At 35.7% G+C, this 23,872-nt stretch overlaps 1 protein-coding gene across 1 annotated transcript in view; it reads right to left on the bottom strand.

The window, feature by feature from the left end:
- Positions 1-23,512, bottom strand: part of LOC109439476 (fibrous sheath-interacting protein 2) — a 45,544-nt gene extending 22,032 nt beyond the window's left edge. Inside the window, exons 1-9 of the mRNA XM_074321784.1 lie at positions 23,363-23,512; positions 22,976-23,101; positions 19,064-19,225; positions 18,272-18,361; positions 17,033-17,079; positions 14,637-14,778; positions 13,934-14,044; positions 10,342-10,468; positions 7,265-7,348 (exon numbers count right to left, since the gene is read on the bottom strand). Of these exons, the coding sequence (XP_074177885.1) occupies positions 7,265-7,348; positions 10,342-10,468; positions 13,934-14,044; positions 14,637-14,778; positions 17,033-17,079; positions 18,272-18,361; positions 19,064-19,225; positions 22,976-23,101; positions 23,363-23,512 (1,039 nt within the window). The remainder of the gene's footprint in view (positions 1-7,264; positions 7,349-10,341; positions 10,469-13,933; positions 14,045-14,636; positions 14,779-17,032; positions 17,080-18,271; positions 18,362-19,063; positions 19,226-22,975; positions 23,102-23,362) is intronic.
- Positions 23,513-23,872: the final 360 nt, after the last annotated feature.

Below are 23,872 nucleotides of genomic sequence, written 5' to 3'. Positions count from 1 at the left end.
GCTGGGAGAATTGGATAGCCATGTGCATAAGAATGAAACTGGACTGCTATCTGTCACCATGTACCAAAATTAATTCAAAATCGATCAGAGACTTAAGCATAAGACCTGACACAATAAACTGCTTAGAAGAAAAAATAGGTACTAAACTTATGGACGTTGGGTTTAAAGAGCATTTTATGAATTTCACTCCAAAGGCAGTGGAAGTAAAAGCTAAAATAAACAAATGGGACTATATGAAACTTAAAAGCTTCTGCACAGCAAAAGAAACCATCGACAAAATAAAGAGGCAACCAACTGAATGGGAGAAGATTTTTGCAAACGGTGCCTCCGATAAGGTTCTAATATCCAAAATATACAAGGAACTCATGAAACTCAACAACAAAAAAACAAACAACCCAATTGAAAAATGGGCAGAGGACCTGAAGACACATTTTTCCAAAGAGGGCATACAAATGGCAAATAGACATATGAAAAAATGCTCAAATCACTAATCATCAGAGAAATGCAAATCAAAACCACAATGAGATATCACCTCACCCCAGTCAGAATGGCTATCATCAACAAGACAAATAGTAACAAATGTTGGAGAGTCTGTGGAGAAAAAGGAACCCTCATACACTGTTGGTGGGAATGCAGACTGGTGCAGCCGTTATGGAAGGCAGTGTGGAGGTTCCTCAAAGAATTACGAATAGAATTGCCATATGACTCAGCAATCCCTCTCCTGGGTATCTACCCAAAAAATCTGAAAACATTTAGAGATAAAGACACGTGTGCGCCAATGTTCATTGCAGCTTTGTTTACAGTGGCCAAGACATGGAAACAACCAAAATGTCCTTCGATAGATGAATGGATAAAGAAGTTGTGGTATATAGACACAATGGAATACTATTCGGTGGTAAGAAAAGATGATATAGGAACATTTGTGACAACATGGATGGATCTTGAGAAAGTAATGCTGAGCGAAGTAAGTCAGATAGAAAAAGCAGAGAACCATGTGATTTCACTGATATGTGGTATATAAACCAAAAACAACAAAAGAACAAGACAAGCACATGGGAAACAAAAACTCATAGAGACAGACAATAGTTTAGTGGTTACCAGAGGGTAAGGGGGGTGGGAACTGGACCCTCGAATCCAAGAAGCAAATAGAACACCTAGTTACCTCAATCCCAACAGACCTTCTCCAAGGCACATTGTATTGGAGCTGTCTAAAATCAATGACAAAGAAAGAATCCTCAAGGAAGCCAGGGAAAAGAAGATGGTAACTTACAAAGGAAAGCCCATTAGATTATCATCAGATTTTTCAGCAGAAACTCTACAAGCCAGGAGGGAGTGGAACCAAATATTCCAACTATTGAAAGACAGAAACCATGAGCCAAGAATAATATATTCAGCAAAGATATCCTTTAGATATGAAGGAGGAATAAAGACCTTTCCGGACAAACAGAAGCTGAGGGAATTTTCTAATATACGACCTGCACTACAAGAAATACTAAAGGAGGCTATTCGACCACCATCAACAGGGACACTTTGTGGCAACCACAACTCAAAAAGGGGGAGAGTAAAGGCCTGAACCGGAATATGGGAATGGAGAAAGTAAGCGTGCTGAAGAAAATGGAATACTCTAAATATCAAACTTTCTTTTACATAAACTTAAGGGTAACCACTCAAAATAAATCCAGAATTGAAATATATACTGAAATAAAAGAAGAAACAGAGGGAAACATCATAGAATACCACCACACAGAAATAATAGACAACAACAAAAAGGCAAAGAAACAATGGAGACACAACCTTACCAGAAAACTAAGGATAGAATGACAGGAAATCCTCACATATCAATAATCACCCTAAATGTAAATGGACTGAACTCACCAATAAAAAGGCACAGAGTAGCAGATTGGATCAAAAAACTAAACCCAACCATATGCTGTCTCCAAGAGACACATCTCAGCTACAAGGACAAGCATAGACTCAAAGTGAAAGGGTGGAAATTGACACTCCAAGCAAATGGTACCCAGAGAAAATCAGGTGTAGCCATAATGATATCAGATGAAACAGACTTCAAGGTGAAAAAGATAACAAGAGACAAAGATGGACATTTCATAATGGTGAAGAGGACTGTACAACAAGAAGACATAACAGTCATCAATATTTATGCCCCCAATCAGGGAGCACCGAAATACACCAAGCAACTACTAACAGAACTAAAGGGAGAAATTGACCAAAACACAATTATACTAGGGGACTTAAATACATCATTGACAGCTATGGATAGATCATCCAAACAGAAAATAAATAACGAAATAGTAGCCCTAAATGACACATTAGATGAAATGGACATAATTGACATTTATAGAGCACTTCATCCTAAAACATCAGACTATACATTCTTTTCTAGTGTACATGGAACATTCTCAAGGATAGACCATATATTGGGACATAAAATCAGTCTCAACAAATTTAAGAAGATTGAAATCATACCATGCATATTCTCTGATCACAAGGCTTTGAAATTGGATATCAACTGTAAAAAGAAAGCGGGAAAAACACAAATACATGGAGATTAAACAACATACTTTTAAAGAAGGACTGGGTCAAAGAAGAAATTAGAGGAGAGATCAAAAGATACATAGAAACAAATGACAATGAAAATACATCCTACCAAAATTTTTGGGATGCAGCAAAAGCAGTTTTAAGAGGAAATTTATCTCATTACAGGCCTATCTCAAGAAACAAGAAAACTCCCAAATAAATAACCTCATGTTACACCTTAAAGAACTAGAAAAAGAAGAACAAGTAAAACCCAAGGTCAGCAGAAGAAAGGAAATAACAAAAATTAGAGCAGAACTAAATGAAATAGAGAACAAAAAGACAATAGAAAAATTAATATGACAAAGAGCTGGTTCTTTGAAAAGATTAACAAAATTGACAAACCCTTGGCTAGACTTACTAAGATAAAAGAGAAGACACTGATTAACAAAATCAGAAACGTAAAAGAGGGAGTTATCACGGGCACCACAGAAATACAAAGGCTCATCCAAGAATACTATGAAGGACTATATGCCACCAAATTCAACAACCTAGAAGAAATGGACAAGTTCTTAGAAACATATAGCCTTCCAAGGCTGAACCATGAAGAACTGGAAAATCTAAACAGACCGATCAGCAGTAACGAAATTGAATCAGTCATCCAAAACCTTCCCAAAAGCAAAAGTCCGGGACCAGATGGCTTCACTAGTGAATTCTACCAAACCTTCAAAGAGGATCTAATACCAATTCTGCACAAACTCTTCCAAAAAATTGAAGAAGAGACAGTACTCCCTAACTCATTTTATGAGGCCAACATTACCCTGATACCAAAACCTGGTAAGGACAGCACAAAAAAAGAAAACTACAGACCAATATCTCTAATGAATACCGATGCAAAAATCCTAAATAAAATTCTAGCAAATCGAATACAACAATGCATTAAAAAGATTATTCATCACGACCAAGTGGGGTTCATCCCCGGGGCACAAGGATGGTTCAACATACGCAAATCCATCAATGTGATACATCACATAAACAAAATAAAGGACAAAAATCATATGATTATATCAATTGATGCAGAAAAAGCATTTGACAAGATACAACATCCATTTATGATTAAAACACTTAATAAAATGGGTATAGAAGGAAAATACCTTAACATAATAAAGGCCATATATGACAAGCCCTCTGCTAATCTCATAATTAATGGAGAAAAACTGAAGCCCTTTGCTCTACGTTCAGGAACACGACAGGGATGTCCCCTATCACCTCTGCTTTTCAACATAGTGTTGGAAGTCCTTGCCAGAGCAATCAGGCAAGAGAAATAAATAAAAGGCATCCAAATTAGGAATGAAGAAGTTAAATTATCACTTTTTGCAGATGACATGATGCTATATATAGAAAACCCTAAAGACTCCACCAAAAAGCTATTAGAAACAATCAACGAATACAGTAAAGTTGCCGGCTACAAAATTAACATACAAAAGTCCATTGCCTTCCTATATACTAACAATGAAATCTCAGAAAAAGAAATACAAAAAACAATTCCTTTTGCAATTGCAGCAAAAAGAATAAAATACCTAGGAATAAACTTAACCAAGGCTGTGAAAGACCTATATGCTGAAAACTATAAGACATTTTTGAAAGAAATTGAAGAAGACACAAAGAAATGGAAAGACATTCCGTGCTCATGGATTGGAAGAATCAACATAGTTAAAATGGCCATATTACCCAAAGCAATATACAGATTCAATGCAATCCCCATCAAAATCCCAATGGCATATTTTAAAGAAATAGAACAAAAACTCGTCAGATTTGTTTGGTACCACAAAAGACCCCGAATAGCCAAAGTAATCTTAAGAAAAAAGAACAATAATGGAGGTATCACACTTCCTGACTTTGGCTTGTACTACAGGGCTACAATAATCAAAACAGCATGGTATTGGCAGAAAAACAGACACATAGACCAATGGAATAGAATTGAGAACCCAGAAATAAAACCACATAAATATGGACAGATAATTTTTGACAAAGAAGCTAAAAACATACAATGGAGCAAAGACAGCCTCTTCAATAAATGGTGCTGGGAGAATTGGATAGCCACGCGCAAAAGAATGAAACTGGACTGCTATTTGTCACCATGTACCAAAGTTAATTCAAAATGGATCAAAGACTTAAGCATAAGACCTGACACAATAAACTGCATAGAAGAAAACATAGGTACTAAACTTATGGACCTTGGGTTCAAAGAGCATTTTATGAACTTGACTCCAAAGGCAATGGAAGTAAAAGCTAAAATAAACGAATGGGACTATATGAAACTTAAAAGCTTCTGCACAGCAAAAGAAACCATTGACAAAATAAAGAGGCCACCAACTGAATGGGAGAAGATTTTTGCAAACAGTGCCTCCCATAAGGCGCTAGTATCCAGAATATACAAGGAACTCATGCAACTCAACAACAAAAAAACAAACAACCCAATTGAAAAATGGGCAGAGGACTTGAAGAGACATTTCTCCAAAGAGGACATACAAATGGCAAATAGACATATGAAAAAATGCTCAACATCACTAATCATCAGAGAAATGCAAATCAAAACCACAATGAGATATCACCTCACCCCAGTCAGAATGGCTATCATCAACAAGACAAATAATAGCAAATGTTGGAGAGGCTGTGGAGAAAAAGGAACCCTCATACACTGTTGGTGGGAATGCAGACTGGTACAGCCATTATGGAAGGCAGTGTGGAGGTTTCTCAAAGAATTACGAATACAATTGCCATATGACCCAGCAATCCCTCTTCTGGGTATGTACCCAAAAAATCTGAAAACATTTAGAGATAAAGACACGTGTGCTCCAATGTTCATTGCAGCTTTGTTTACGGTGGCCAAGACATGGAAACATCCAAAATGTCCTTCGATAGATGAATGGATAAAGAAGTTGTGGTATATATACACAATGGAATACTATTCGGCAGTAAGAAAAGATGATATAGGAACATTTGTGACAACATGGATGGATCTTGAGAGAGTAATGCTGAGCGAAACAAGTCAGACAGAAAAAGCAGAGAACCATGTGATTTCACTGATATGTGGTATATAAACCAAAAACAACAAAAGAACAAGACAAACAAATGAGAAACAGAAACTCATAGACACAGACAATAGTTTAGTGGTTGCCAGAGGGTAACGGGGGCGGGGGGTGGGGGGTGGGAGATGAGGGTAAGAGGGATCGAATATATGGTGATGGAAGGAGAACTGACTCTGGGTGATGAACACACAATGGGATTTATTGATGATGTAATACAGAATTGTACACCTGAAATCTGTGTAATTTTACTAACAATTGTCACCCCAATAAATTTAATTAAAAAAAAAATTACGAATTGAATTACCATATGACCCAGCAATCCCTCTCCTGGGTATCTACCCAAAAAACCTGAAAACATTTACACATAAAGACACGTGTGCTCCAATGTTCATTGTAGGTTTGTTTACGGTGGCCCAGACATGGAAACAATGAAAATATCCTTCGATAGATGAATGGATAAAGAAGTTGTGGTATATATACACAATGGAATACTATTCAGCAGTAAGAAAAGATGATATAGGAATATTTGTGACAACATGGATTGATCTCGAGAGTACGATGCTAAGCGAAATAAGTCAGACAGAAAAAGCAGAGAACCATATGATTTCACTGATATGTTGTATATAAACCAAAAACAACAAAAGAACAAGACAAACAAATGAGAAACAAAAACTCATAGACAGAGACAGTAGTTTAGTGGTTACCAGAGGGAAAGGGGGGTGGGAGGTGGGAGATGAGGGTAAGGGGGATCAAATATATGGTGATGGAAGGAGAACTGACTCTGGGTGATGACCACACAATGCGATTTATAGATGATGTAATACAGAATTGTACACCTGAAAGTTATGTAATTTTACTAACAATTGTCACCCCAATAAATTAAAAAACAACAACAAAGCTTATAGTTGAATTAACTCAACCTCAGTGGTCCTCAGAGTGAAAGACAACTTCAGCAAAGTCAACCCTTTCTTTCCCCAGGTTTCTGAGTCTTGATGAAACTGAATAATCAAATGACATACTCGGAGAGGAAAGATTTTCTTTTTTTTCTTTAGATTTAACTGATAAGGACAAAGAGATTTAACTCTCATACTTTAATTTTTCCCTGAAAATTTAATAGCGAGAGGAAATTCATATTGATCAACTTTGAACAGTCTAATATTTTTTTGATGGTGTGATATTTGGAGGATTTGTCTGTCATTTGGGTTCCTGGTCTAATCTTGTGAGCTCTAATAGACAATGTGAAGTAACACAGTATGAGATAAATAATAAGTGAAGTGATATTTCAATAAGGTTCATGGTGGCTTTGGAGTTGATACACTTAATTTCTGACCCACTTCAGAGTTTTCTGAAACCATTTTGAGCATCTTTTTGGAATTTGTTGCGTTTCATGTACTGTTCATTTAACAGCAATAGACACTTCATTTTTCCATAATGATGATATAATGTTAAACTCAAAACACTGATTTGATCACTAGAGATCAAATTCTGAAAGCAATAGAGGTTGTATCATTGTTGGTAAGCATCACTTATTAAATCAGTCATTTGACAACAGAGAGCACAGGATTTAAACAAAAAGGCCATGTAAACTCAGTCTTTTGCTATATTACTATTTAGTATTTCTTATCACAATATTCAATTACCATGTTTGTTTGTTTTCTGGTCACCAATAGGGTAAATTATCTTTTTATCATCATGCACCTTCTTTTTCTTCTTTGGAGAAGCAGCTTAAAGAAATGTAATAAAACATTTATTTTTAATAATGGTGAGATAGAATTATTCAACATAGACTATCTTTTCGTGCTTAAATCAAGAGGAATTGTCATATGGTAATTTATATGTGGGACTGTGGCGAAGTATTGGAGAAGCTAGAGAGATGTGACATAAGAATAAAACAATTGCTCTTGAAATATTGTACCTTCAAGTTAAAAGATATACTTGGAGGGACAGAATTTTCTTTTGGCAGAGAGAAAAAGCTACACCCACCTCCAAATGTCCTGTCCTGTCTGCAGGGATGCTAATCAACATAGCTTACTGGCTGGAGACCCACCAGCCCACAGTACTATTGCAATCCTTGGACGTGCCCCTCAGCTGAGCTTAATCAACCGTACACATATTTCCCCTTCGTGTTTGAGGTGACTATAGTTGTGTTTCTAACCACTTAGGAGGGCAGAGGATCCTCACAGCATGTGTGCTCAGTGGGTTTTCATTAGAAATATAAAGTGTGAGAGTGATCTGTCTCTCCACTGGAGCAGATTCACTTGATAGTCCTTTCCTCTCTCATTCTCTCTGCATTCCCCCTGGAAGCCTTCTACTTTGTGGAAGATGACAACATTACTATAAAAGTATAATTCAATTTCATTTATGAAATAGATATTCTTCTGTCACCTTGACATTATAAATCAAATTCATTTATATTCTACTTCTTCAATAGAAGGGGATTTGAGGTAACAATGTTTAAAATGTCTACTTGAAACTCTTTTCCTATTAAATGAGAAAGATAACAGTTGAAAATGTAGGGATGTATGTAGTTACTGAAGTGATTTCTTCTCTGAAGCATGAGATTGCTGTCATTATCTCAATGAGCTTAATAGATTGAATTAGTTCATTCAGCAAACATATATTTAATCTATACTTACATGCATACAGTACTAGGTGCTCTGTGAAACACAAAAGTGGAAGTTACATTATTACGGGTGATTAAGACGGTTGGAAGTATGTAATAAGTGTATGATGAATGACACAAGTACTATAGGGATTCAAAGGAGCGATATCTTCCTATTAGTGTTATTAAGACAGTCTTTATGGAGCTTCATTTACAGTAGAGCTTAAAAGAATTCTACGATTTGGATAGATGGACAGTGAGCACGTCATTCCAAGCTGAGAAAATTGGATGAAGGGAGGCACAGAAGTATGAAAGGTAATTTGTGTTTTAGGAATGGTGAGTAGTAGTCTCATTTGATTGGACAATGAAATAAAGTGAGTGCTTATTATGGGCTAGAACTTTTAAGTTCTCTATGGAAATTACTTAGGAGTATTATCTTTGTTTTCAGATTCTGAAACTGGCTCAGAGAAGTTAAGTAATTTGTCCAAGCTACCATGTTTCCCCAAAAATAAGACCGGGTTTTATATTAAGTTTTGTTCCAAAAGACTCATTAGGGCTTATATTCAGGGGATGTTATCATGCTAGGGCTTATTTTCCAGTTAGGTCTTATTTTTTGGGGAAACATGGTATTAACATGGCTAGCAAATAGTACAGCAGGACGTAGACTTCAGCAGTTTGGCTCATGAATCTATGCATGTCACCCCTACATCACAGCTCCCTTTCTTCGGCTGCCTTTCTTCAAGAAGGTAGTGTGAAATAAAGTTAAAAAGTTAGAAGCTATCTGATTAGATGTTTAGAATTGTTATATCTTTGAGCGAGTTTGGCTTTTATCATTATGTAGTGACTTTGTGTATCCCTGCTAATGTTTTTCTTTCTTTCTTTTTCTTTTTTTTTTTGATAACAGGTATTACTCTCAAGGACACACGGAATATTCACACACACACACACACACACACACACACACACACACAAATGAGCACGTGCTAGTCATAGAGTCTCAAGAAATATTAATAATTCAGTGTCATGCAGTCTCTGACCCCAATGTAATTATATCATCAGTCATTAATAAAAAAGACAAATAAAAAACTTCCATCACTTAAAACACACTCTCAGAAGAAACCAGGTTAGGGAGTTGGGGAAGTATATGGGAATATAGATGAAAAAAAAAAAAAGGTTAGGTGTGTGTTGGACTCCAAATGGCAATGAACGCTTGCCTGAGAAGTCCGAGTTTCATTTTAGAGGCAATGGGAATCTTTAAGTTTCTAGGCCAGAAGTAGAAACCCTCAGAAAAGGGTTTTAAGTGTAATTAGGTAGCAGTTTAAAATATGGATTTGAGGTAGGTAAAAATAACAGCCAGTAGAGACTAGCTACTAATCTCCTGGAGTGAAATAGGTAGGTTCTCACCTAGATGTAGGATTAATAGGACGGAGATAGGATTGATGGGATGCTATGATGATAACTGCCTGGAAGGTGATCATGTTCTTTCCTGTTACTACGTAGTCACAGATAATTAAAACAAGTCTACAGTTTTACATTCTGGCCATGCAATTTTAATTCATATCATTAATTAATTTAATTTCATAAAGCCCACTATAGTCTTATAATGTTATATACAAAAGGAAGCTAGTAGAGATTGTTCCTCTTTTAAACTTTCTTCATTTCCTTCTTTATTTTCCTTTCTTTCTTCCTTACTTCCCCTCCTTTTGTAACTCCTCCCTTCCTTCTTTCCTTTGTTTTTCTCTGATACTGTCTATTCTTTCTAACTGGCAACATAGCAGAACACTGTGCTGGTATATGATAGCAATTATCTTACACACACTTTTTTGAAGTTTCAGTAGCAAAAAATACTTATTTTGAGTACAGGGAAGTTAGTGAGAACTGCAGTATAGGCAAGCTTGTCTACTGAACAACTTGATAAGATTATTTTAGTTTATTTTAATTTTTACATACATGTCTACTTTCCAACTTGGACTGTAATAGGGAAATGCCTACAACCATGCCTGATATAAAAAGCAAGTAGTTAAGTGTAAGCAAACGATTTTTACAAAAGAATTTTTATATAAATACATAGATAAGCACTTCATACATAGCTATATCAGATTTTAGTGTTCTTACTTTCATAATGTGTTCCATCTTGTCCTCTATAATCAAATGTGTTTTTTCCCATCTCTTCTCTTTGAAAGCCATTTTCTTGCATTTTTTGTAAATGATAAGCCATTTTTTTCTCTAGAAGGGCTTGTTTCTAATATATTAAAGAAAATATATTGGTTAACATCAATTTGCTATTTGGAAATGAGAGAGTAATGCTGAGCGAAATAAGTCAGACAGAAAAAGCAGAGAACCATGTGATTTCACAAAACAAATATTTTAATATGATAGTATATTGGAAATGAACAGTCATTCCTGTCTTGTGACTTGCAAGGTTATGCTGAGTTCAAATTTGGGATGGTAGTAAGGGGTATATTTTTATCTGTGGTCAAACATGAAGAATATATTTAACCCATTGATGCAATTTACCTCACTGTACACACTTGGGGAAAACTAGTCCAGTTTCAGATCAGAAACGGTTTTTTAATCCATAGCTACCCTGGTGAGTTCAGGGAATTTTTAAATCATCTTCAATTAGAAGAGACCTGAGTGACTTAACCACAAGTCACTCAGGCCTACCATAGGTAAACATAATATAATACATAAAATGGGACTTCCTTTTGTGAATCTCTGGGCTAATATTGATCTTGGATATACCAGAAAGGATATAATCGCACAGAGAAAGAACCCCAGAAATCCGCAGATGATTCCCTAGAGTATTTAGTAAGAGAATGGATCAGTACTGTGAAATAGCTACCCAAGGTCACAGAAAGCACCATCCTAAAGGATTAGAGAGAACAGTGTTCAGCACCTACGTATCATATCTACTCTCACCAGCCACTTTGAGAAATTTCATAAGTCACAGGGCATTGGGTGGAGGAATAAAATGGGTCTTGCCTCAGTAGTGGGGAATAACTAGTCCCCGACTGAACATGGTTATGGCTCCATCTAACAAATCTTAAAAAGCAAGATCTATAACAAACTGTTTCCAAATAAATTATTTACATCCAAGAAAAAAAGCTAAAAATATTATAAGAATATGAAAATATTCAACACCCCAAAAGTAAAATTCATGATATGTATAGGTTAGATTGGATCTGGCATCCAATCAAAGAATACCAAGCATGTAAAGAAGCAGGGAAATGTGACCCATAAAATGTGTAAATTAATCAATCAAAAGTGACCCAGAAATGACACAAATGTTAGATTTAAAGATAAGAACATTAAAACAGATTACATAACTGCATCCCACATATTCACAAGGTGAAGCAGAAATGAAAGATATAAAACGGACCAAAATAAATTGCTGAAATGTATGAGATAAGTAACGCAGAGGATATATTAACAGCAGAGTAGACAATGCAAAAGAAGAGGTTAATTAATGTTTACTCAGGAACAGACATCACCCAAAAGGAAAACACTGAAAGAAAAAAAACAACAAAACGAAAATAGTATCAGTGAGACGTGGGACCACATCAAGCAGCCTGACATGTGTGCAGAGAGGAGAGAGGGGACAAAATATCTGATGATAATGCTCACCATCACTGCTTGTATTCTACATTGTGCTGGAGGTTCCAGTCAGTGCAATCAAGCAAGAAATGAAATAAGAACATAAGCCAATTTGAAGAGAATAAATAAAACCACCTTTATTTACGGGCAAATATGATAATCTATGTAGAATGTCAATTGACATGTGGAAAAACAACTAGAACTATTAAGTGATTTTAACAATGCGGGATATAAGATGAATACAAAAATTGCTTTTCTATATACTAACATCAAATAATCAGAATTCAAAATAAAAATGCAAATTAGAATAGAATAAAAATTATGAAATACCTACGGATGACTCTATGAAAATGATGTGTAAGACCTGTACACTGCGAACTACATAACATTGATAAGTTAATGAAACCTATAGAAATGGAGAGACATACTTGGGTTCATACGTTGGAAAACGTAGTATTATCACGAGATTGATTGTGCCTAAACTGATCTATGGAGTCAACAAAATTCTAATTAAAATTTCAGCAAGACTTCTCGGTAGAAATTGACAAGGTGATTCTAAACTTTATATAGAAATGTTAGAGGGCTTAGATTAGCCAAAACAACTTTGAAAATGAAGAACAAACTTGGAAGGCTAGCACTACTGATTTAAAGAATTATTAAAGATACAATAATCGGTAACTTAAATTAGACAAATAGGTCAGAGAACAAAAACGAGTGATACAACTGATTTTTTTGACAAAAATGCAAAGGCCAAATCCTTTAAAGATTTTTATAACTCTGTAATTTAAGCTCATAATTTGAAGTAAAAAATGTATATAATGTCAAATCTGAAAGAAAAAGGTATAAAAACAAGAAACACACACACATGAATTGGAAGCCTTTCATATTAAAAAAACGATTTTAAGAAACACAATTTAGAATAACTCTATTGGAAATATCAATACTTCACACAGCTCTGCCATTAACATGGCGTGAGCAGCCTGTGGTGTCACCCTGCCTCCCGTTTGTGGTCATGTCTAATGGGTACACCCAGTGCCCAGAATTTAATTCATCGCACTACTTGCCACTAAAATTGGCCAGGATTCATTGAACAGTAATTGGCATCAGGCAAAAATCAAGAGCAAACCTGGGGTATTTTGTTGTTCTCCAAAAACAAAGATACTTTTGGGGATGTTTGGAAGCAAAAAATAAAAAATAAAAATAATTATATTAGAAAATAATAATTACAGTAAATTAAAATAAGCTGAACTTACCATATAGTATGAACAGGGAGTCCCTGACAATACTAAAAGGTACATGTAACAAAAGTAGAATAAAATATCATGCATATTTCAATTTCCAATATTTAAAAAACTTGCTACATAGCAGTATATATAAATACAACCAGATTATGTAAATCTTACACTTACATCTAGGTTTGTCAAAAATAAACTACCTAAGATGATTTAGAATTGTAGACCAACATTTATTGACATGGAAAGTTGTCAATATTATTTTATTAAATGAAAAAGCAATCTACAAAAAAGCCTATGAGTTATAATAACATGAATTTATTTATTTATTTAATTATTTAAATATACACACATTCATAGAAATTTTGTGCAAGTGTATATGTGTGCATGTTTGTTATATACTGTGTGTGCGTGTATGTGTGTGAGGATGCACACCAGTAAGTTAATAGCACGGTGCTGGAATTAAAAATGATTTCTCTTTATACTGATTAGACTTTAAATTATAAAATATTATATATCATTTAAAATTAAAAGCAGTTATTCTAAAAAATTAATTCGTGGGGAAAAATTGAGAACCTTTTCCAAGCAATTTTGATTCTAAGGAAAAGTCAGTTATGTCATTTTTTTTCTATAGGAATTACAAGTATAATTTATGGTGTGAGATAAAGTCAAAAGTAGTTATATCAAATAGAGTAGTACTTCTTATATTATAGTCAAAGTATAATATGGTCAAAATATAGTAAAAAGTTTAATAACTTTCAGTTTTGTATAAAGCATTATCATTTCGGGTAACAGATCCATCATCATCTTGTATAGTTAGTATACTTTCAAAAATCAAAACTAGCAAAAGCTTTTCCCAAATTAGAGGTTAAACATACCTTCCTGTCACTCTCTTCTCTGCTTCTACGTCGTTGTTCCTCTATCCTAGCTTCTCTTTTAACGTCTTCTCCAATCTTTGTCAGAAGTAACATCTCTTTTGTCTTCCATTCCTACAGAGCAAAATGTTACTGTACTCAGTGCTTACAGTAAACCTTTGTATTTTGTCCACCACCAGCAAGCAAATTAGAAGTTAAGGGCCTAACGGAAATCAGGTCAAGCATACTGAAAATCATACATTGGCTTTCGAATGGGCTTTCCTTACTGTACTCAGATTAGGAATGCAGTCATGGTTAGTTTTTACTAAAGCTAAATTTTTAAAACATGGCCCTTGGGGTGGCCAGTTAGCTCAGTTGTTTAGAGGTGGTGCTGATGAAAGATAACACCAAGGTTGCCGGTTCCATCCCCGCATGGGTCACTTATAAAAAAAAAAAAAAGGCTCTTCCCATACTGAAGGCTATAAGGGAGTTAAATAGTGTCTAATAACTTTCACAATCATCTCTTAAAGAGCACTTACTGACTCATATATATATAGTATATAGTTTGTGGTGTCAGCTTCCTTGTTTTACGTGAGGTAAGATTAATGTAGGTAAATTATTTAGACCTGAAATAACTTCAAGAAGTATGATAGACAGATAAAATTATTTACAAATGAGACAACTGTACACAAATTTTCTTTTAATATTTTAGGTTGATGTCTCTCACCTCTTCAATTTTTCTACGAAGACAAAGTTTTCTTCTTGTATCTTCCCGCTGTCGTCTTTCTTCTCTAACCATCTGCAATAGGCGCTGCTCCTCGGCTGTGCGCTCACGTTGTTCTAATTCCCTGCTTATCATATCCAAATATCTATGTAAAAGTGCAAATGCAAATGAAGGTGAATTGGGTTATTCCCCTTAAAATGGCATCAACTTCTTTGATCTGCCCAAACCACCTCCTTGCTTGCTTTTTATTTCTTGAATTATAGGAATTTTATAATTTTTCTATCAACTCTGTTCATGGACCTGTAAGCTAGCTCTCACCATATTTTACTTGTTATACAACTCTCTCTACCATATAAGTATCTGTTCTTATGGCCAAAACAATGGTAAAATGTGGAGCAAAGTCATAAAAAACATTTTGCATAGAAAGTATTCATAACAGTAGTTTTAAGAATATGAGTTTGCAGAGAAGGCTGAAACAACTGAAACATTGATTTCAAATCTAGAATAAAAAACAAGTTTGAATTTCCTAAGAAAAAGATGTATACTGTGTACCATGTATTTTACAAAGTCTTGAAAAAATCTTACATTAATAGTCCGGGTCTCCGGTGTGTCAATATGCATTATAGAACTCCCACAAAATGAAGCCAAGGAATATAAAGTCATGCTATGAAGCCCAACCTCTAACCTTAACGAAGAAGGACAAAAAAGAGCTATAATATCCATTCACTTCCTAAGATATGGGCTTGACCACAGAATGGTAAAGGTTGAACATGAGTAGGTCATATCTGAATAGTTTACGCATTTTCTTTGAGGGACGATGCACATTTATATCAGCATTATATAGTTATATTAAACCTCCATTTTTGACTTTGCACTAACTTTCTCAAACTTAATGCTGTCAGCTCTTAAAGACGAATCATATGCAAATAAAAACCACAATGAGCTATCACCTCACCCCAGTCAGAATGGCTATCATCAACAAGACAAATAGTAACAAGTGTTGGAGAGGCTGTGGAGAAAAAGGAACCCTCATACACTGTTGGTGGGAATGCAGACTGGTGCAGCCATTATGGAAGGCAGTGTGGAGGTTCCTCAAAAATTACGAATTGAATTACCATATAACCCAGCAATCCCTCTCCTGGGTATCTACCCAAAAAATCTGAAAACATTTATCCATAAAGACACGTGTGCTCCAATGTTCATTGCAGCTTTGTTTACGGTGGCCAAGACATGGAAACAACCAAAATGTCCTTCGATAGATGAATTGATAAAGAAGTTGTGGTATATATACACAACGGAATACTATTCGGCGGTAAGAAAAGATGATATAGGAACATTTGTGACAACATGGATGGATCTTGAGAGTGTAATGCTGAGCGAAATAAGTCAGACAGAAAAAGCAGAGAACCATGTGATTTCACTGATATGTGGTATATAAACCAAAAACAACAAAAGAACAAGACAAACAAATGAGAAACAGAAACTCATAGACACAGACAATAGTTTAGTGGTTACCAGAGGGTAAGAGGGGTGGGGGGTGGGAGGTGAGGGTAAGGGGGATCAAATATATGGTGATGGAAGGATAACTGACTCTGGGTGGTGAACACACAATGGGATTTATAGATGATGTAATACAGAATTGTACACCTGACATTTATGTAATTTTACTAACAATTGTCACCCCAATAAATTAAAAAAATAAATTAAGAAAAAGAAAAAACAGCAATAAAAAAAAGAAAAGTAAAAGCAGAGAACCATATGATTTCACTGATATGTGGTATATAAACCAAAAACAACAAAAGAACAAGACAAACAAATGAGAAACAAAAACTCATAGACACAGACAATAGTTTAGTGGTTACCAGAGGGTAAGGGGGGTGGGGGGTGGGAGATGAGGGTAAAGGGATCAAATGTATGGTGATGGAAGGAGAACTGACTCTGGGTGGTGAACACACAATGGGATTTATAGATGATGTAATACAGAATTGTACACCTGAAATCTATGTAATTTTACTAACAATTGTCACCCCAATAAATTAAAAAAAAGATGAATCATAAAAGCTATTGCTAGAAGCATGTGCTAAAAGATAACTTCCCTCCAGCTGCAACTATAGGGAGGATTTGGATCTGATTCATTCCTCAGTTATCAGTTTGGATTACCCCTTGGACTTCCAGAAACCCTGTCTTCTCTGGTAGAAATTGTTCTTCATAGCCTTGGCACCAAAGTTTTCTATTCCTGTACCTCTTGGTCTCCCTTTCTTTCCATACTAAGGGCAATAGTGGATTTAGGGAGTGTCTAGTACTTTTTAAAAAATCTTAACTTCAATTCTTTCTAGTATTTTCCCAACTTATTTGAATCCACAATATATACATAAAATGTGCATTAACTTCGATCTTACCTGTGTCTTATTAATCGTTCCTGGTCCTTAACAGATTGGGTGTCCTCCTGTAATAACCAGTTTTGGAATTGTGTGACATCAGAATGTCCAGGTATTTGACTGTCTTCTTGTAGTTTATTTACTTGTTTTGCAAGCATTTTCTATTTTAAAAACAAGTGTGTATCACATATATGCATATATATGAATGAGATACACACATACATGAATTTATGAATTTATATATTCATATACAGTGTTCTTTACATTTATCAGAAATAAAACTGTCCTTTTATATTCCTTTTTACATTTAGTGTTTAGTACAATTCCTAGACTTTGTAAATAGCTAATTCTGCTTAACTGCATTTCAATCTATTTTGAATCCATTGCAGACATGGACAACTGAACCCAAATAAAGATTTCTCTTTCTGAAAATAAAAGATAACTTATTCATCATACATTTCTACTCATTCTGAAAAAAATAAATGAAAATATGGAAGAAGGGGAGGAGAAACTCTAGGCACTGCAGGGGACATGGGGGAAGCTATAGAACACTTAACGGTAGAGGGAAGTCATTCTCATTTCTATACAACCATCTCAGCTTAGAACATAAATTTGTAAAAGTACACATACACACACCTTTTTTATTTTAATTCAACTCTCTTGACCCTAATACCTCAATTACACACACACACACACACACACACACACACACACACACACACCTGGAGTCAAAAATGAAAAGGAAGTCATTATTTATACCCACTCACTCTATACCCAATAATTCCACTTCATCATTAGAATATCGTTGTGTAGGTGAACACAGCTGAATGGTCGTAGGTACAAACACACAGTGTACGTGTTCCCTGAGGCACCTGTGACACATTATAACTATTCATACTGTTCCTCTCCTTACCAAACCTCAAACTGTTTTGGGTTCCAGCTTAAGAATCTTGCTGCCACAACAGACACGTCCAATTGGCCCCAGTTCAGACAGAAGGGACACATTGGGGTAGCAATTTAATTTCTAAATTATACCAGCTCCCACTGGCACATTAATGGATGACCTGTCCCTTTCTCTTTCTTGGTCCAAGATAGCAACCTCAAAATATTTGTTTCTGCTCTAAATTTTCATTTGGAAAAAAAATATTTAATTAGTTTGTCAAAATTAAAGGTAAAAAGATTATAAGAAACTACTTTGCATACAAATAAACCTTTCTTCTAAACTCTATGTAAGAAACCAAATTTCAGTATTTAACTTACTTGTTCTTTTATATAGTTTCTTTCAAAGTCTAATTTTAAACTGGTAAGATAGTGTCTGTACTTATTCAATTCCCGCAAGTTACATACAACCTATAAAACAAAACAACAGCAAAAGTATATATAAATATAAATATTTAAAAATCATAGCAATCACTTTCAGGAAAAAAATAGTTAATAATATCCAATTTGATAGTATTTTGTTTTCAAGAGTAATAAATTGCTATCTATTTTGTATCTCTACAATTGTTAAACAACAGGGAATTTCTATCCAAATCTCATTACTTTATTAATATGACTTATGCCATGATAGGAATTTAGTATACACAGCTGTAGTTTAACATAAAATACCAATGTATAATAATGTTCAATACAAATTAGACTATTCTTATGTTATATCAGGATTCTATCAGGCTGATTTTACTAGGTTCCTATTTTGTCTCAAGTTTTTTAAAGTGTATAAGACACAATCCTTGAAAAGCATACAGTGCCATTAGAGACAGAAATAGGACTATGAAATAGGACAGTTGGGAAATTACCTTTATATCCTCAAGTTATTACTAATCATCTTTTGTTATTACAAAGAAAAAAGGTGGAGGAAGTAGTATCCTTTAGAAACAATTGTCCAATTTCTATTGACCCAAATATTAAGTAATTTATGGAATTTCCCATTAAGTATTTCTCATGACCAAGTTAAAGGTGATACCCCACCCCCATCACAGTGAGGTATAGAAACAAGCTTATGTCAAGTCTTGGAGGCCTTCAATGATAAAAAAGAAGTAATCTCCGACCTACTTTATTATTGCTGGTGATGTAGCCACCTTTCTTTAATCTCCTCAGGATATCTTTGCGCTTATAGTATGCTCTTAAATGTGGATCATGGAGACTTTTATATTCGTTTTCCATAAGTCGGCAATAAGGATCAGTCAGGTTAAAACTATAAGAAGGTCGAAAAAGCTGCAAATACAGATTTAAAAATATGACAAATGTAAAATTAACTAATTTCACTTTTAAGTATCAACCTGTTGAAATGACTAGAATGCTCACTAAAAATAAGATATGCAAGAGTAAACTGAAGTGGGAAAAAAACAGCAACAGAAAATTTTGCATTTAGAAACACTAATTACTTATTCCTACATTTTTTTTACTCCACTGACCTGAATTACTCTAAAAACCCACCCTCATTCAATTAATTTCTCCTCTGATCTCCATCATTTCCTGGCTCTGAGCCAGAGAAGAAAGAAAGGAAAAGAAAGAGAATAAGATAAAATTTGTTTTAATGTTAAGATTCTCCATTTCCTTCCTCCCTCCTTCATGGTCAAAGCATTGCATTCAAAGGGTAAAGGGATAGTATTAATTATGACTATTATATTTCAATATCTGAAAATGAAGAAAAATAGAAAATCTTTCACCAAGATTCATGGAAATAACTTTATCAAAATATAGTAAAGTGGGGGGTGGGAGATGAGGATAAGGGGGATCAAATATATGGTGATGGAAGGAGAACTGACTGGGTGGCAAACACACAATGGGATTTATAGATGATGTAATACAGAATTGTACACCTGAAATCTATGTAATTTTACTAACAAGTGTCACCCCAATAAATTAAAAAAAATAGAAATTAAAAACATATAAAGTAAAACTCAGATATTAAAGATAGATTAAAGAGTTTGTATCTTGAGGTCTTATCTAATGCAAGAAACCCAACAATATTTGAGTGCTACACTCAGGAAAAAATTCAAGATCTATATTATAAAGTTCAATATATTGAATAACTAGTTATAAAGGATATTGATAGGAACTGAGATTTCTCCATACGTGTAAAGACCAAATACAACCCTATACAGTAGCCCTTAACATATAAAAGAAGGAAAATATCAGCTGATAGTCATGTTTCTATATCTGTTACTTTAGAGGAAACAGCTCAGTTATTTAATCTCACTTATAAATTAAAACATTACTAAAGGGAGGGTGTTGTTTGTTTGTTTTATTGTGAGTTCTTGGTCCATTTTTCAATAGTTGATGGTGTTAATGCATTATGGGAGAACCTCTGAAAGGGAAGAAGTGAAAGATAGAAGTAGGTGTAGAAGAATGTCTTTACATTCTTCCTTTTTGTTTTTCTTTATTTTTTTTCCTGCCAGAACAACAGAAGTTTTAGTTTAAAGTAATGTCAAAGCAAGAACTGGCTCAAGTGAAAGGCAATTGAAATGTGTGAGAGATGTGGAAAACCTGAGAGCACTTGCCCTGTTTGCAGGCATCCAATTCAATTTATAAGACCCCACAATCCTGACCTGTCTGAGGGTATCAGTTTGTGACCTCCATGTTGTTCTATCTGGCAGTATCCAACTCAGTTAATTTCTAAGGAGTCTGGCTGGGTGGGATTCTAAAACAAACTCCCTCAAGGTAGGTGGGAGGATCCTTCATATGTGGGAAAAGGGGCAGATTGATGGAACTTGATAGGATATTAGCTTTCCTTTTCCATTTAAAGCTTCCTTGATAAGTTTCTGTTCTCTTGCTTAATACCAGACTTTATTCCATCCTTTCCAAGGGGTCTAAATCATAAAATGCAACTCTTTAATTACCAATGCTTCACTGAAAAGACAAAGAAAGGAATTCTACAGGGCAATGTCTTGAATTCAGTGAGACAGATATGAAACCCATATCTTTCCTGTGAGGGAAGCAACTAACAATCATGAGTCAAAGATTCGACTGATTGTTTCTTTTAGCTGTTGCCATTTAGTTGTCAACCTCTTTTAGATACTGACTTTTAACTGTGGTGCGATGTCTCTCAAGATCAAACCTGGGCTATTGACCTATGAACAAAGAACACCTTTTAAACAAATTCATTCATTGGAGCCAGGGTAACCCTTCTGTTGTCAATTAAAATAAGTGGTTTCCCTCTTTAATAAAATAAAACAAACAAAAAAAGTAAAAATGTACATATAAAGCAGGGTGTCCAAACTTTTTTCAACGTTTTTTACCAAGGGCCATATGCGGTACAATACACAAACAGCCGAGTCACTCACTGGAGGTGAAGTACGTATTGCCTCACCTGGTTTAAGAAAACTAAATATATTTTTGGAATTTGCTGCAGGTCTATTAAAAATGGATTGCAGGCCACAGTTGGCCTGTGGGCCGCAGTTTGGACACCCCTGATATAAAGCATTACTTCATTGAAGAGCTTGTACTGAAAAAAAGACAGATCTTCCAAATTCAGTCTTCAAAGAAATAGTCTGGTGCCTAATTATGATTAAATGAAGACAGTTTTGAGGGAATTAATGTGATAAAGATAGAGAGAACATCTTTTTAAAAAGTAGTTGACAAGTGAATTAATATTCAACAGAAAATGATGATACAGCAAACAACATATTTGAGGAAGCAGAGAAAAGAAAGACCGGGCTAAATTTCTACATAAAAGAGAAGATACAGCTTTCAAACATGCTTTAGGAAAGCTAGTTTGTGTGAGTGTGACTCAGTTAAATTGTGTGAGGTTAGCTCCCTCTATTCTAGTGGAACATATTTGTTTTTAAAAATAAACGTTTTCCAGAAACAAAACTTACTATCAGAAATCATGTTTATTAGGCAAGTATCAAATACCAAGGGGCCCTTTGCATTTCTAATGATGTCATAGACAATAGAATAAGGGGGTCACTCAGAATTCTTCCTTATAGAATTTTTTGCAATAATAATCACAGCAACCACTCAACAAGAATGTAATGAACCTCTTTCAGTGTTAATTACTGAGTCAAGGACAGGGGCGATTCAAGGTTAGGGGTAGCATTGAGGACTGAAAACATATAAGGGTTCGAGGGAAGTACACATTACAACCCAGTATGATTGAAGGTATAAAACTGTAATTATAGAATTAGGTATTGAGTAAAATTATACAAACCAAAGGCAATGAAAATGCTTAAGAAATATAAGCTAATTGGGGGCTATGATAGTTCAGAAAAAAATCGTGAAAGATGGCTGAAATTCCTAGGTTGAGGGGAATATGAGGGGGTATGCCAGGTTTGGGAGGCAAGGTGAACAAAGGCACAGAAGCATTAGCATGGTATGTGTGAGCACATATAAAAGACCTCAGGTGAAGCTCTGGGTTGGAGAAAAGACTGGGTAGAAAGGTTGGGGCAAATCATAGAGTCTCTTCAGGTAGCTAGAGCCTTCTTCCATCAAATTGAGGTTAAAGTACTAACAATGTTAACTCATTTCAACTCTACTTTTTTCTCACTTTTATGTGTGAGATAGAGTTTGGCTCAAAACAAAATCATAGAGAAGTGTTCTGTAATGAGAGTTTTGTCCAAGTTATTACTGGTTAAAATTGTAACAACTAATTAAATGCCAACCAGCACCAATGACCTTCCACCTTTTAAACAAACATTTCTAAATAAATAAAATATCAATAATAGGTATATATATATTCAGTGTTATTATAAAGGAAAAGTGAATATGCTTACATCAATTACAAATTAAGACAGAACTAAGAATCTAAACTTTCTAGACCCTCATTCCATCCAAACCATACTATATGAAGTTGTTTGATGTTCATTCTAAACAATACGTTAGTTTAAATGTGGGTTTGATTATTTTTTTCCTGTGAATATTAATGTAAATTCCCTTAATGGACTTTGTATAACGCAGTGCCTGACTTTAACAGCAAGTAGAAAAGGGCAAGACAACCAATGTTAACACAAAAAACTGCTTTACCTTTTCACTTAACTTCGTAGTATAGTATAAAGTATTGCTTCCTGGGATCACAGGCAACTTGACCCCAAGAGGCAGATCCAGTAGTTGAGACGCTCCGACCCCAGGAAAGCGGGTTTTGTGAGCACCCTGTCAGATAACAATTGGTGAGTTGTCTTTCCTTTTAGGCATTACTCGTTTAGTTTAGGCCCATCTACTCCTACTTTAACCAGAGGAAGCAAACGGCCATGCAGTCCGTGTAGGGCCCGCCCTGCCAGACAGCCCCCAAGGCCTGTTGCCAAGTCACCAGCCAGTTGTGGCCAGTGCCACCTGCTGCGACGCATGAGGGCGCCAGAAGCAGACAGTGACCAAGTGCGGGACTCCTCAGTGGCTCTCCCTGCCCCGCCCCACCTGGCCCTTGGCCAGGTGGAGGACGAGGACACCAGACCTCATGCCACTCACATCTCCGCACTTCTGGCTGTCTGCTTCCAGGCTGCTGGCGGCTGTCTTGGTGGCGGCGACGTTAGCAGCCTTGGAGCAGGCGCTGAGGTACAGCTCCATAGTGGGCCGGGGCCCCAGTGCCTCCCTGCCGCCCGCCCCTCCCTCCTCCCCTCACGCCGCTTCCCTGTCGCTGTCCCTTGGTCCTGCCTGAACCAGGAATGACCAGTACCCCGCGCGTGCTCTATGCCCCACTCTCGCAGCGTTCCAGGCCCGAACCTGAGGCCCCCAGAAGGGCGGAGCCCTCAGAGGGTGGCCCCCTAGTGATTGAGGCTTGAGCGCCCAGAGTTGGGGAAATCAGTCTAAGCGGCCCACCGTCGGAATATAATTTCTCTATGACACCAGCACGCCTCAGCCAAACCAAACCAAAATCACAGCGTATAAAACTTTGCTGGCACATAGCTGGCTAATTTCAACTGGCCT

This window comes from Rhinolophus sinicus, linkage group LG16, assembly GCF_036562045.2.
Source record: "Rhinolophus sinicus isolate RSC01 linkage group LG16, ASM3656204v1, whole genome shotgun sequence".
NCBI lineage: Eukaryota > Metazoa > Chordata > Mammalia > Chiroptera > Rhinolophidae > Rhinolophus > Rhinolophus sinicus.
The sequence above is the reverse complement of the archived record's forward strand: the minus strand, read 5'-3'. Positions and strand labels throughout refer to the sequence as shown.